Here is a 15,694-nt window from a genome sequence, read left to right on the forward strand (position 1 = left end):
GGTATTCCTATTCACTGTTATTTTAGAAGACATCTAGGTTTGCTACTCACAATTTTAATTAAAAAATTAAATCAGTAGTGAGAAATTTTGGAGAACTAGCCAGGTTCTAACACTAACCAGTTGACCCTATGCTATGCCTAGATAGCTTTTTGGTTTTCACCTGTAAAATGAAGAGGAAATAGAGTCTCTTCTTTTAATCTCTTAAAAGCTCTTTCAGCTAATAACCTTAGATACCTTATTACATAAACTTTGAACTATGTGCTAAAGTTCTTGTTAGCGATTTGCTATGGACTGAATTGTGTCCCCACAATATTCATATGTTGAAACCCTAACCCCTAATGTGACTGTATTTGGAGATAGGGCCAATAATGAGATAATTAAGGTTAAATGAGGTCATAAGGATGGGGCTGTGATACAATAGGATTAGTGTCCTTTTAAGAGATACTAGAGAGCTCATGTGGATGCTCGCTCTCCTTCTGAAGTTCAGAGGAAAGGCCATGCGAAGACTAAGCAGCCATCTACAAGCCAGGAAGAGAGCTCTCAGAAACAGAACCATACTGGAACCTTTATCTCCGACTTCCTATCCTCCAGAACTGTGAGAACATCAATTTCTGTTGTTTAAACCACCTTGTCTGTGGTATTTTGTTATGGCAGCTCGAACAGACTAATATAGGATTTAACCATAATTGAGTATATTTTTACAAATTGAATCAGTTGTTTATATAGTCTGGAAATGAGATATATAGCTTGTTTGTGTTGAAATAGGACATGAAAGGTTTTAACCTGGTTGTGCAGGGAAGACTCTGCCATTTCTGTGTTTCTCTGAGCTTCTAGATACTGTGGAATTATGGTATTGAGTTGGATGTTATGAGTAATACAGTTGGATTTTTTGAACAGAGTTGGTGAGGAACCTGAGTTCAGTTGAAAAGCAACCATTATTTGATGACAGAAGAAAAGAACGAAGCTAGAGGACTTCTCTCTTTTCCTGTATCTACCTACAATATAAATAACTTTGTTGAATACCCCTGTTACAGTAATTAGTATATTGGTGGGGATTGACATTGTGTTGTTAATGTTACCGCCTACAAATCTCATTCTAAAGAAGAGCAAATTGCCGGAATAGGGGCTTGCTAATGTCTAAGCGTATTTTTAACCTGTATTTGCCTTGGTATGGCAGGGGAGATAGGAGTTATGGTTAAAAAATTAAGTAAATACACCTTTTTCATAGTTGTACCCCTCTCCCACAAACATATTTCTAATCTTTCCTGGTCTGCATCAGTAGAATAGTCTCAGAAGGGGGGCACAGGAAGTGGCATGCAGCTTAGACTGGGGAGTATCCTGCTCAGACTTACATTGCTTTTCTGGACTTTTGCTGATTCCGTGCAACTACATTTCCCCTGAGAGCTACTATTGACCTGATAGTACTGGCTGCCAGTTGGCAGGGAAGATTTACCTAGATTAGGTGGTTATTTCCTGTTCCTGTCTACAGGCTTGGAAAAATGGAGAGAGTTTACTTTCCTCCAAACATTTCTCAGAACATAGTGGCACAAACTGTTCAGAAGTGGGAAAATTCCTTAAAAAGCTATGTCTGGTTACCTTCAGATAAACATTTCCATTAATATTTCATTTCATTTTGAGCCCCTTTCTGGTTTGTAGTATTTCTTCAATATATATAGGTAGCCTCAAACCATACGGTAAAAGTATTTTCCAAAAACATTCACTTTTTGTCTTACTATGAACTGTTTTCCTTATTTCCTTGTCATTGAGTAATCAGCTCCTCTCAACAGGCTCAAATCCCTTTTTCTACTTTGATCTGTCTCTGATTATGCTGATGTCTTATGTCCTTTTGTGAACTCATACATGTTTTAATAACAACATTTAAGAATGAAATTGCCTATTTCTTCCCTCTGTGTGTTGGGAAAAGGAAAACCTTTGTTGCTATGTTTAGATGATATGTATTGAATGTTCCCATAATCATTGCCCTGTGTAAAGTAGTTATCACACACAAGATACAATCTCTCATGCTCCGTGGTGTTTATTCTGTTTCAGTCTACTTTAAAATGCTTAACTTCCTAAGTTCCTTTCCCCATTAAGTATTGCTTTTAGATATTTTGGGTTTTTTTAATTTCCATATACATGTTCTTTATAAAAGACATTGGATGGGCATTTGCAAATGAAAAATTAGAGTCCCAGATTTTGAAGGAATAGTTTTATTCTGTCTACTAAAAGTCTGATTTCTTCCATCTTCAGGCATCTGTCCTAAACACAGTGGGGTTGTCAAGTAGCAATCCCTCCCATCTTTGACACAGATACTTCCCTGCAATACCAACCCCCAAAGAGGATGTTTCCTGGGGCAGGTAAGGAACAGGGAGAGTACAGATGATTCTGTATCTGCTCTACCTCTTATGAGGGCTCTTGAGAACATATACTCAACAGTGCCTAAAATTCATAGAATGTTAAATCTGGAAGAGACAATAACAAGTTATCAAGACTGGCAGACTACATCCTGGTCCCTGAAAGTGTTGTGTACTTTTACATCTTATTATGGAGTGCCTGGCAAAATGCAGGCCACGAGCGCCTGGCAAAATGCAGCTTATCCTCTAGCACCCTACCCTCTGAGTGAATCATCCCTTCATCAGTCATAGCACAGCCTAATAAGAAACTGTGTATAATTTCTCCCACTATGTGTTTGAATGCCCTCCAACACATTTCATAGTGTAGTGTTTAATGGTGTTCTTTTTTTATTTACTCTACAAATTTTGAATGTTTGCTTGAATAGACAGGATTATAGTAAGAATGGCGTACATATCTATTTTAGTGGGATAAACAAGAGGATTGAAGGTAAAGTACTTGTAAATGACTTCCATGTTTTGATAGGAAATGAATTCACTCATACTTTTAGGTTTCCCCTCAAGTCACTGAGGAAGAGAATATACAACTTAGTTCTGTGTTATTGAGAAACCATCAATGGAATTTTAAAGACATGTTATAGATATATATGTTACAGTACAATTCACTTTGTTCTGAATCTGCCAAGGGACGTGTCTTACACACAGCTCTTTTGTATAGGCATTGCTATGGGCAAGGATTGACCTCTTACTGTCCATTTACTGGTTGCTGACGTTGACTCTACCAAATCAGAAGGTGAAAAATGAAGAGGTGAAATTCATCTTTAAAGATAACGTGTGTGAATTTTAGGATACTAGTATTTGTATGAGTAATAGAAGAATTGGTGAGAAAGTGATCCCATCTAATACTTATCTTCCTGATCAACTACTAGTCAGGAGCAATTAGAGATAAATTTCAGCTGGAGCACTAGAATCTTGTCTCAACTTATAAGATAGTATATATGATGTAGAAAGCAAAACAAAAACAAAAAACCCTGGAATTTACCTTTTGCTTTTTATTTTAGGGCCTTTAGTATCGGTCATCCAGCATGTGAATACTAACATTGACAAAACTTGGCCTTGTACTTAGTCATCTTTTTCAATGCCTCTGGGCATTTGGCTCTTGGAAGGAGGTAATTCTTAGTACTGTTCCCTGGTTTGCATTATTTATTTGGGAACCTGTCTGCCACTGTGGTTACTTGTCAGAACACAGCATAATTTAAATGTTCAAGGTGGGTGATTGAAGTACTTGAACTTTTTCCCCAACTGCTGATGACTGATTAGAGAGTACTCTAACTAAAGAATGTGTTCTCCAACTTAACAGCATATTATAAGAGATATATGACACATGGTATATCCCCCCAAAATTTTAATTTTTAGAAAACAGAAATGTATTATATTTTACCAATAATACTGTGAATACTCATATTAACAGGAACCATCCCCAACTGTAGGGTATTAATCTTTTTACAAAATGTCCTAAAATGTATAAATTAATTTATTTCATAAAATCTGACAAAGTTGCTTCAGTTTAGAAACGAATTGCTTTTAAACGTAACCATTAATTGAGACTATCAGTGCTTTGCTGCAGAATCCAGACATCTGTATTAAACTTCATTTAAAACTATATTACCCTTCTTAAAACAACAACAGTCAAAACAACTAAATTATTTTCTTGTTGCCATTTTATTATAATTGATATTTTGACGTTTGATGATTGTATTTGTTGGCAATAATTTTATCTGAAAATTAAGATAAACTTTCTGGTTTCAGAGTATTACTTTGTTAATATTTGCTGTTGTCCTTCACCTCTCCAAACCCTACTCGTTCTTCTAGGCCAAGCTGAAGATGAACAAACTCACTGAAATTTTCTCCTATCCCAGCAGCTTAATTTATGGCATTTTGGACATGGCTTATAGCACTTACTTCCTTTTGCCTTGTGTTAGTTAGCTGTGAACATGCCCTCCTCCTGTACGTTAGTTAGCTGTGAACGTGCCCTCCTCCTGTACTGGCTCCCAGAGAGCAAAGACTATGTTTTAGGCAACTGTGTATCTCCAGTAGCACCTTTCACAGTGCTTTGTACACCACCCCCCCATACATTCAGTAAGTATTTATTAAATCTGTTTATTTTTTCCCCTGATTTTCTAGACTAGACTTAGGAATCAATCAGTGACTTGAGGTTTAAATGAGGAATGAGGTAGTAATGGCTCTGTAGTCAAGATTGGCCAGGTTTGAGTTCCTACTTCATGATGTATTAACTGTGGGACTGCCTCATCTGTAAGATAGGAATGTTAGTAATAGTATCAGCCTCCCAGAGTTGTTGATGAGGATTAACATAGATAATCCGTTAAGACCATTTATTGGGCTTTCTGACATATAGAATACATTCAATACAGCATAGCTATAATTGTTGCTAAATGCAGTCCTACTGGGCTACATGCTAAGCCCCCGAGGGCCTGTCTTCTGGTCTTCATAGCTCAGGCACCTAAGCTTGATATAGTAAATATTCAACAAATACTTCTTTTAATTGAATTGATTGATTTACCCTATTTTTATCTTCCATTACAGCCCACTGTTTGTAACATGGAAGATTGGTCGAGACAAAAGATTGCGTGGATGCATAGGTACTTTTTCTGCCATGAATTTGCATTCAGGACTCAGGGAGTACACACTTACCAGGTGAAGACCAATTTTTGTTACCTCTGCTTCTACATTTAAAAAAAAAAGAAAAAAACTTAAGAAACTTGAACCTGATACTTTAACTCCTTTTTCTTTCCTGAACTGTCAACATTCTTGACTTCTTTCATGTCAGACTTTTTTCTTTTCTTCGACCATTTGCCTTGTCTCTGATAAAATGTTATTGATATATATTATCATAACATAAAATACTGTGATTACGTGTATTCTGCCATAGATGTCTTAAAGTGTTTTTTTTTTTCTTTCAGTGGCCATCTTATTTTGTATAACTTGAAAATCAATGACCAAATATCTATGGGTTACTTAAATGTATTATTTCCATAATAATAGTCATTGTGTCTTCTTTGTTAGGCTTTAAAAAAATTGTTGATGTCTATTCCATCTCACACATTTTGTTACACTTTTATGTACTTTTGGAATTGAAGGGAGAACCTAAGAAGAAAGTGATGCAACAGCCTGGCAGCATAATCATTCACATTCACACTTTACCCAGAATTAATTGCAGCTTACTTATTTTGTTTCATCCAACACAAGGACAAAGTAATGAATGCCTCATTACAGTTGTTAAGACTTTGTTCTTAATTTCTGAACTCACAAAAAGCTATCTAGCATGCCATCAGATTTTTTTGGTTCAAGTTTAGATTTCTAACAAATTGTGTTCCAAAATTATTTCAAAAGAGGAAAATTCCTTAAATAATAAGCTATTAGCAAAGGAATTTCCTGTTTTTGTTCATATTTCAGGGTGATTATCTGATACAGTTTCTATAGTTGTAATATGCACAGTGTCTGTCCAACAAGAAATTGGTCCCTGCTGACTATTGGTACTTGTGGCAAGTTGCTCAATCTCCAATAGATAAAGTAGTAATTATAGTACTTTGTTCTACATACTTAATAGGAGTATTAGGGAGATGTCAGGGGAATGAAGTAATAATCAGTCACTGCTTTGCTTCAGGATTAATGTTGTGGAAGATTCATTATTTTACTATAGAATTGCACAAATGCTGCTCATAGCACCAGTTAATAAAATGCTGGCAACTGAGTTTAATATTCTTATATTTGAAGACGTAGCTCACAGCTACAGGATTTTCTTAGCTTACACTGAAGCCCAGAAAGAAAAGGAAAGGCTTGGAGGGTCATGTTCATTCTTAGATTTTCACAGGTATTAGAAATGGGGTGTTTGGACTTGATTAAATAATAATTAGGCAGAAAGGGGGTTGAAACACACATTCTGGAAATAACTACAACTTACTAAAGATAGTACAGTTATAAGTCTAGGCGTGTTAGATTTTTTTTTCCCTGACACGAAGTACCATGGACTCATTTTGGGACTTTAGCAAATTCTGCCACGACAGGTGCATATGAAATTACATTTTAAATAGCTAATCAAAGGCAATTTATTATATATTTCCTAAAATAAGTTGTTATGAGGAATACCACTTCCTTGGTATTGCTTGAAAAAAGAGTTCTATGGCCAAATAAATTTTGGGAACACGAGTTAAACAAATTTAAACAGCTCTGCTCACTGCAGGGTTTCTCAGAACCTTTTATGTTAATAGTGTGGTGAATCTCTGAGGGATACGGAATGCAGCATTTCCCAGACTTCTTTGACTACAGAACCCTTTTATCCTCCCACCCTCGTGCCCTCGTGTCTTATGCCATTAGTGCTCCAAGGAACACATTTTCAGAAACAGAAGTATGTTATAAAATTTCCATTTTTCTTTATAGTTGGGGAGCCTGAATTGATAGTATAGAAAACCTTTGTACTTTCAAGTGAAATTGTGGCAGAAATCCCAGTATCAAATATTATATACTTTAGAAATCCTTAGTAGTAGTAACTATAGTAGCAATTTGTTTTTACTTAAAATATGAAATTCTTTTGCCTACATGGATAAAAAGGGGTGAAAATATCCAGTTTTTCTGGACTTGTGAATCTGTCTCCTAGGGCAATTACCAGGAGAATTATAGTATATTTTTTCTGACAATAATATGATTCTGAATGAATCATTCAAATAGTTGGACTTAGAAATTTGCCTACATTTGTATTTGTATTTGTACATATACAGGTGTAGTCTATGGCTCTTCCTGTTTACTTTTCAGCTTTTTCCCCCATGTTTCTCTACAATTTCCTGAAATTGTATACAGCACATTAGAGAGATATGTGTGTTTGTGTGTGTATATACACATATATGTACCTGGTCTTCTCATTTTTGTTTGGCTTCATTTCTTTTGCTTAATATGATAATAAGAATGAAGTTATTTGGAAGAGACGAACAAAGAAAACAAGCCTTAAAATATACAGTTGCTCTTTTTTCTGGATTCATTTTAGAGTCAAAACTGTGGCATCATTTAAAAAAGTTGCAGGATAATGTTTTTCAGTCCCATAGGGCACTTATCATTTCTACATGCTGTTGTTATTAGTGGTATTAATAGCTACCATTTACTAAGAAGTTACTACATGTCAGACACTGCAGAGGAGCCTTTATATGCATGGTCCTCACAACAACTCTTAGGTATTAATATCCACATTATAAAAATGAGGAAACTGAGATTTAGATAATTTAACTAGTACACCCGCTCACACATCTAGTTAGTGGTAGAAACAGGATTCAAACCCAGGCCATCTGACTGCAAAGTCCAAGCTCTTAACTACTACATTTAAGATAAGATAAAATAAAATTTTCTGAGAATATATGTTTTGTAGCTTCATGGTGAAAATAATGAACTTGAAAGCAGGTTCCTATAAATTGTTTAATCATGGGTCAATAATTCTTCAAAAATTCTAGTTAGCAGTTAAGACTGAAATTTTAGAACATTATTTTAAATTCCAGAAAAGCCATAGATGGGATCATAAAGAGTATATAACTCAGGGTTGCATAGACTAGTCAGAAGAAAATTGACTTGGATTAATACTGTAGAAAAGGATAATGCTTATTACAAAAATGTACTACTGTATGGTATGAAATTGTGTTCTTTGGCTACATGTAAATAATGGATTAGACTTCAAGAGGAATACAATTCTTCCGAACATAATAGTGGTGATTCTTGGAGTCTGGTCTTAAAACCTATAAATCATAAAACTTATAAATGGAATCAAATGAACTTAGGGTATTTGGGATAAAAGGGAAGGAGAGAGCAAAACAAAAAATAAACAGTGAAATTAAAGACTCATCAGGTATAGGTGTCGTTTTAAAAAAAATTAGGATATCTGGTTACTCACTGTCTTCATCTGTGACTAGATAGATTATTATTCAGTTTTCATAACGTTACCCAGCTATACTCTTTATTTTTTATTGTAAAATATGCATACCATAACATTTACCACTTTAACCAATTTTAAGTGTATAATTCTGTGGCCCTAAGTACATTCACAATGATGTGCAACCATCCACCATAAATCTCCAGAACTTTTTCATTTTCCCCAACCGAAACGCTGTACCCACTAAACACTAACTCCCCATTTCCCCTTCCCCCAGCCCGACAGCCATCCTTCTACTTTGTCTCTATGAATTTAACTCTTCTAGGTGCTTCACAAAAGTGGAATCATACAGTACGTGTCCTTTTGTGACTGGCTCATTTTCATTTGGCATAATGTCTTCAAGGTGCATCCGTGTTGTAGCATGCGTTAGAATTTCCTTCCTTTTTAAGGCTGAATAATATTCCACTGTATGTATCTACCACATTTTGTTTGTCCATTCATCCATGCCTGGAAACTTGGGTGGCTTCTACTTTTTAACTATTGCACATAATGCTACTATGAACATGGGCACGCAAAAATCCGTATGAGTACCCTTTCTTTTTTAAAAAGCTAACCATTTTATAGAGGATAATGATCTAGTTTGTTTGTGGTCCCTTAATCTCTAAAACCTAAATGTAAAAAATGACCAGGTACTTTTTAAATGAAATGCCTATCCTGGATTAAGTTTTTATGTATAAATATACTGTTTTAAAATGAAAATACTTGTCATAGTCAAGTTTTATGTTCTCCTAATTGAAATTTTGATTTATTGTAGACTGGAATAAGACCTTATAAGTAGGCTGAGGATTTCTCCCAATTGTAAAAATACATAGTTTCTGTGTAGGTAGCAGGAAAACTTTGTGAGAATTACCACATTGAACTATTAAATAGACTATTATTTCCTTGACCTGAGTAAAAGCAGGAAAGATTATAGCAAATAAGAAGCAGGATGGAGAGCTCAGAATTATTGATAGAAGTTTATCCATGGTGAAATTAAAGTTCACAGATTAGTGTATTTATTAGTGGTCGAAACTTCAAGGTAGAAATATTCTTTGTCCCACTTGAAAAAGAATAATTTCTAGTACTCATCAAGCTAGTTGCATTAGTGGCTTTTACATGTTAGAAAGCAAAGACAAATTTGTTTCCTCTTTTTTAGTACTTAGATTATATAGTTTTATAAAGAGGAGAATTACAATTAATATAGACGAACACAAACATCTCAGTCTAAGAAAATTCCTTAAAATCTTGGTTAATAATTTTCCAGTGAAGTGTAGGTCTATTTCTTTCTCTTTTTTTTAAATATCTTTATTGGAGTATAATTGCTTTACAATGGTGTGTTAGTTTCTGCTTTATAACAGAGTGAATCAGTTATATATATACATATGTTCCCATATCTCTTCCTTCTTGCGTCTCCCTCCCTCCCACCCTCCCTATCCCACCCCTCTAGGTGGTCACAAAGCACCGAGCTGATCTCCCTGTGCTATGTGGCTGCTTCCCACTAGCTATCTACCTTACGTTTGGTAGTGTATATATGTCCATGCCACTCTCTCACTTTGTCACAGCTTACCCTTCCCCCTCCCCATATCCTCAAGTCCATTCTCTAGTAGGTCTGTGTCTTTATTCCCGTATTACCCCTAGGTTCTTCATGACCTTTTCTTAGATTCCCTGTATATGTGTTAGCATACGGTATTTGTTTTTCTTTTTCTGACTTACTTCACTCTGTGTGACAGACTCTAGGTCCATCCACCTCACTACAAATATCTCAATTTCGTTTCTTTTTATGGCTGAGTAATATTCCATTGTATTAGGTCTATTTCTTTATGTAAATTCAAGTTGATAGTACTTTTTCTAGAATATGTAAGTGATTGATAGATGTGTTCTTATTTCATCAAACAGGAATATGGCCTATCATCACGCTTAAAAGACTGTCTTTCCTTTCTTCCCCCTTTACTTGGTTGTTCTTAGCCGTCTTGGCAGTGAAATAATTATGCAGGTGCAGGCAGTGTCTGGAGCTTGATTCAGAACTATGCCACTTTGTTGCACTGCTTAATTCTGAGAAAATAGTAAGGGAGGTTTGTTCTTTCTAGGGAATAGGGTGACCACATAAAAGGTGATGTGTTTTTTTGTGTGTGTGAGAGTGAGGTAAGGGTGTGTGTGTGTGTGTGTGTGTGTGTGTGTGTGTGTGTGTGTGTGTGTGTAGGGGGGGATGAGGGAGAGAGGATGATTGTTTGTTTACATGTTACAAATGTTCACTTACTATTAGGCTTTTGGGGATACTGCAAATAGCTAACAGACCTACTTTATTACTTTCAAAGGTCCTGGCTAGATTGGGTACTTTTGGGTAACTAGATTCATTGTAAACCAAGTTTGCTTTTATATTTTGGTGTTGTAATCTGGCATTTTTCTAAAGCAGTATGAGTTTAAAACCACTGAAAGCAGCATAATTATATTTTCCGCCTCAGGGCGGACTATTTTGTGATTATTCTTTTTCTTGATTATTTTAGGTAACTAGACTTGGCTCACTGTGAATAATTAGTTTAAGCCAGCTCCCCCTACTCCTCACGGTAATATCAGCCGGATTGATTTTTCTTATGAAAAGAAAAGCTGTACATGAGTCACTCACTTCTGACTGTACACTCTTGTCAGCGAAGCTCATTCTGGAGATGTTAAGGCCAGACTGTTTTTGGCAAGTGTCTGCGGCAAGGCTCCTGGCTAAAATATGCTTTTTGGAGAGAGAAATTAGATCTGTCAAAAACACTATGCAAAATTAATTATCTTAATTTACAATCTACATTTTGTTGCCTTTTACAAAAGGTGGCATGGCTTGAGTCCTAAAAGGTATACCTAATTTGTTAGTTTCAGTGTATAAATTACCAAATGAGAAATTAAGTGTTTGTCAGATTTCATAAGCATTTAATTTGAGGTGTAGTTTGGAACCTAGATTGTTACATGCCTCTTACTCGAAATTATCCATAGAATAGCACAGCTAAATATAATCTGTGGAGTCCTGGAATCTTGATTTTAGCCACTAGTTAATGCACTCCTTCATTATCCCGTGGTTGTGCTAATGTGCAGAGATGTGGCCAAAAACTGGCCAGGAGAAACCAAAGAGCAAGAACCATTCCCAGTATGGGTGATGACTCCTGAGTTACAGAGAATTATCTGAATTCATATAGTACCTACTGCCACAGAAATTAAGTGTAGTGAGTATATCAGATTCTAGTTCCTTATCACATCTTTCAGATTTTCAGAGTCTCTACTTGGAATCCCTATGCTGCTTTGATTAAGAGCCACAGGCACAATGCCTTTGGGTAGAAAATCAGAAAACGCCATCTGAAAAAGGTGAAGGTGTGAGAGAAGCTGAAAATGGGTTTTTGCCCTGTCAGAGCTCTTGGTTTCTGTGTTTCATAAGGAGAGGGTAAACTACAGGAAATTGACCCTATTCTTTTTTTTTTTTTTTAACATCTTTATTGGAGTATAATTGCTTTACAATGGTGCGCTAGTTTCCGCCCTACAACAAAATGAATCAGCTATATATACACATACTTTCCCATATCTCCTCCCTCTTGCGTCTCCCTCCCTCCCACCCTCCCCATCCCACCCCTCCAGGCGATCACAAAGCACCGAGCTGATCTCCCAGTGCTATGAGGCTGCGACCCTATTCTTACATCTAACTCTAAACCTTACCCCTTTGCTCTTTCTCCCTTTAATTATGTTTAAACAGTTCATCCTGTAAATCTAGTCTAAATTTTGCCTTAGGAGTTTATGATGTAGTAGGAGAGATAAGCTATATAAATAATTACAGTCCTAGGTAGAGAGTGACTTTTGCCAAAAAGTCAGAGGTGGTGATAATGGATGAACAGATATTCTACATCTGTAATAAAAGCAGAAATGTATTTAAAGCAACTTATGAAATTATTTTATTTGGTCCATCCCTACTTCACTTTGAGTAAAAGCAGAACACTTTATACCACTTTTTGGTTTGTTTTTATCCTACGTGGACAAAAAAAAAGTCCAGATTACAGGGATGTGCGAAAATTATTATTATCAAAGTGACCACATACAAGGTATTGGGTGTTTTGAGAGATTTTACTAACACATATTTTGAAGGGAGGCGGAATGAACTTGCTATGGAAAAAAATAAAACCTCAGAAACAGAGTACCCACACACACACTCTTCACCAAAGAATATCTAGAACCAGTTGGATTATAGCCTGATGCGTGGCAAATGAAGAAAATTAAAAGTTAACAGTTTAGATTCCACTTTCCTCTTGTCCCATTAAAATAAATTCATATTTTGTGTCAGTCCAGTAAACTGATATCTACCTCCTTTCCTGAGAATCATTGCTTGAGATATTCTTCATTTTTTCTGATGAAGGATGAAGTGGTAAAGATAAGTTAGAACACAAAATTGTATGAAATTATTATCATATTAGATGTGGTCTAAAATCATACCATAGGCATTTAACAATATATTTACTTTTGTCTGAACATTTAAAAAATAAATATTGCGTCTACTTATAAATGTCTGAAGTATTTGAGTCATTAGGGCCTGAACGAACAAGAGAACAGATTTGTGTCTTAGTGTTCTGGAAGAATAAGATGCTCACACCAATATATGCTCAAGGCGGCTGTTCATTCTAGAATATCATGCAAATAATATACTCTTACCACTCTAGGGGACAATGTTGCTAGTAATTTGAGTACTCTAAAATAATTGAATGTTGAGGTTTTTGTGCAGCAATTTAATATTAAATTTTCAGCTATTATTTTATGAGCATGAGCAAATGCTTTTTAAAAGATTTCCTTAAAAGGTAAAAGAAACAGCCCTCCTCTGTGATCTTTGCCCTTCCCCAAAACTTTCAACTACCTCATACGTGGATATCCAAAGTAGTAGACTTTGGAAAACATTTCCTTTTCGTTATTGATAACAATTTGGTGTTCTTTAAAGCCTAAACACTTGTTAGCCCTTTATCTTGCATTATAAATATATTTGTCTTAGAAACAATTTCCAGATTTTTTTACATTCTCTCTCACTTTTTAAATAAAGAGTAAACATTCAGTATGTCTTGTTCTAAAGAGCTACATTTTCTGAGCTGCTTCTTGTTAACAAAGTAAATTAAAACACCCATACTATATAACAAATAAAGTAGGCAGGGACAAATGGTAACTTAAAAAAAGTTCTACTGGAATAAGAATTTCATAGGTGCTAAGGATTTTTAAAGGTGAAAATTGGTATTTAACACCTTCTATTGAGAATGTAGCTCTAATTATTGTTAATATCAAATGTACATTTTTAGTATGTTTAAAATTTAAAAGTGAAGAGAGTACATTAGATTCATAAAGTATAGATTTACAGTTGGTCTCATGTTCAGAAAACTTTTCTATTAGTTTTACAATTTTACTTCAGCTCACGAAGATATCTTGTAAATAATCGAAAGTATAGGCTTCATCATTCAAATTAGGTTAGCAGGTTATATCCCATATTTAAGCCTCATTTTTAACATTTATTCATTGACGTGCCAACTCTTGTGTCCTTTCTAGTGGTGAAAGAGAAGATCAGAAAAAGCCATAAAATAAATCCTTCAGAAGCTTTAATTAAAGGGATTGCCCAGAACTCAACTTCCCGTCCCTACACCCGGCTACTTTCAGGACTGACTTATATGTTCCACAAAGCTGATTTAAAAGGTTACCACTTCACTAAAGATGGGAGGAAAGAGGATCTCTCTTAAAAATTCTTCAGGCTGGGCTTCCCTGGTGGTGCAGTGGTTGAGAGTCCGCCTGCCGATGCAGGGGACACGGGTTCGTGCCCGGGTCCGGGAAGATCCCACATGCCGCGGAGTGGCTGGGCCCGTGAGCCATGGCCACAGCCTGCGCGTCCGGAGCCTGTGCTCCGCAGTGGGAGAGGCCACAGCAGTGAGAGGCCTGCGTACCACAAAAAAGAAAATTCTTCAGTCTGCTTTAAACCTAAGCCATTCTTCTAAGATGGCCTTCTGTTGCTCTTTGGCTAAGGGGGATTGATTTGCTTACCTAGGTAGGGAGAAGCCTGCTAATAAACCTTTTAAATGAGTGGAGCTGCATTGCAATATTATGAAGAGCAGTAAATAACCATACACTGTGGTTAGACTTCCACTGCTAATGAGGTCACAGGTTTAATCCCCATTTGGACCACTTCACTTTGTTTTGCTCTGACTCACAGCCTGCACCCTAGACCCTGGGCAGTGGATTATAAGGGGCCTCAGGTAAGAGCATGTGGATGATCCAGTACCACACCCCAAACCTCAGCATTGTCTCAGCATATGAAACATGCTGCATTTGGAGTACCCCAAACTGAGCTGTCTCAGAAGTAGTTAATAGTAAGTCTAATAATAATTGCTTTGAATCTCAAAGAAAACTAAGAGAATGTTAAAAATGTTAGTTTCTTTTCACAAGCTCTCTGAAGAGAGCCAATGTGACGTTGGAAAAAGAGCTCTTTGGAGTAGCGGTGGGACTGAGAACACAGGTTGGGTTTCAACAGGCCTGAAAATTGCTATGGACAAAAGGGGAGATCTCTGGTTGGATCCCTGGCCTCAGAGCAGCCTGGAGAAATTGTGTCTTAGTTCCTTTTTCCTGAATTTCCACCTCTAATAAAGAGTAGTGGCTAGGGATGGGAGTCATCCCAGATAACAGTGGATTTCAGCTAAAGCAACTCCTAAGCACTTCAGTGGTGAAAGGATGACTGTTAAATTCATAAGGTTATAAAGACATGTTATAAAATGTAATTGCTCTTTTTAAAAGACATTTTTTTGAAAAGGCTGCCTTTGAAGGTTGTCATCTCTGGTGTATTGAGATGTTCCTGTGCCTCATGTATCAGCTCACTAAGGTGTGTGTCTACTGTCTAAGCGTCTGTGCCCTCCCATGCTGTTGCATCGTCCTCTTCATAGCTTTTGTTACTGCTCAGAGCAGCTCAGTTACCCCATCAGCCAATATGGGCACAGACGTACCCACCGGCATGACTAAACTCTCCTCAGTTATTGTTAATCCTTATACCCGAGACAAGAAGCGCCCCCTCTGTCTACCCATCTTGTCTAGAGTAAAATTAGAGTCATTTCAAAGCCTGTATTTCACTCAGAATAAAGTTAATGTTCTAAAGTGCCACCATCCTTTGTCTGCCCCTGCCTCTCCCCGCCGTCTCCTATTCCCATCCTTCTTAAAAAGCACAGCATCAGAGACCCTAACCTCACACTCCAGCCATGCACAGTTATTCGCCACTTGCCAAGTGTAGTCTTTTGTGTCTCTCTGGCTTTGAACATTTTTTTTTCTCTGCCAACCACACCTCTCTCCATTTCCAGCCAGTCAACTCCTACTCATCCCTCAAGACTCAGCTTGCTCATTA

General features: G+C 36.5%; 1 protein-coding gene across 5 annotated transcripts in view; it reads left to right on the forward strand.

Annotated features, from left to right (window-relative positions):
- AMMECR1 (AMMECR nuclear protein 1) overlaps positions 1–15,694 on the forward strand; it is a 224,183-nt gene that overhangs the window by 163,541 nt on the left and 44,948 nt on the right. For all 5 annotated transcript variants that reach the window (XR_009560771.1, XM_060292863.2, XM_060292864.2 and 2 more), the window contains one exon: positions 4,956–5,066. Coding sequence is in view for 4 of the 5 variants with exons in the window: in XM_060292863.2 (XP_060148846.1) it covers positions 4,956–5,066 (111 nt within the window). In the remaining variant the exon portion in view is untranslated. The remainder of the gene's footprint in view (positions 1–4,955; positions 5,067–15,694) is intronic.

The sequence above is a fragment of the Globicephala melas genome, chromosome X (genome assembly GCF_963455315.2).
Source record: "Globicephala melas chromosome X, mGloMel1.2, whole genome shotgun sequence".
Taxonomy (NCBI): domain Eukaryota; kingdom Metazoa; phylum Chordata; class Mammalia; order Artiodactyla; family Delphinidae; genus Globicephala; species Globicephala melas.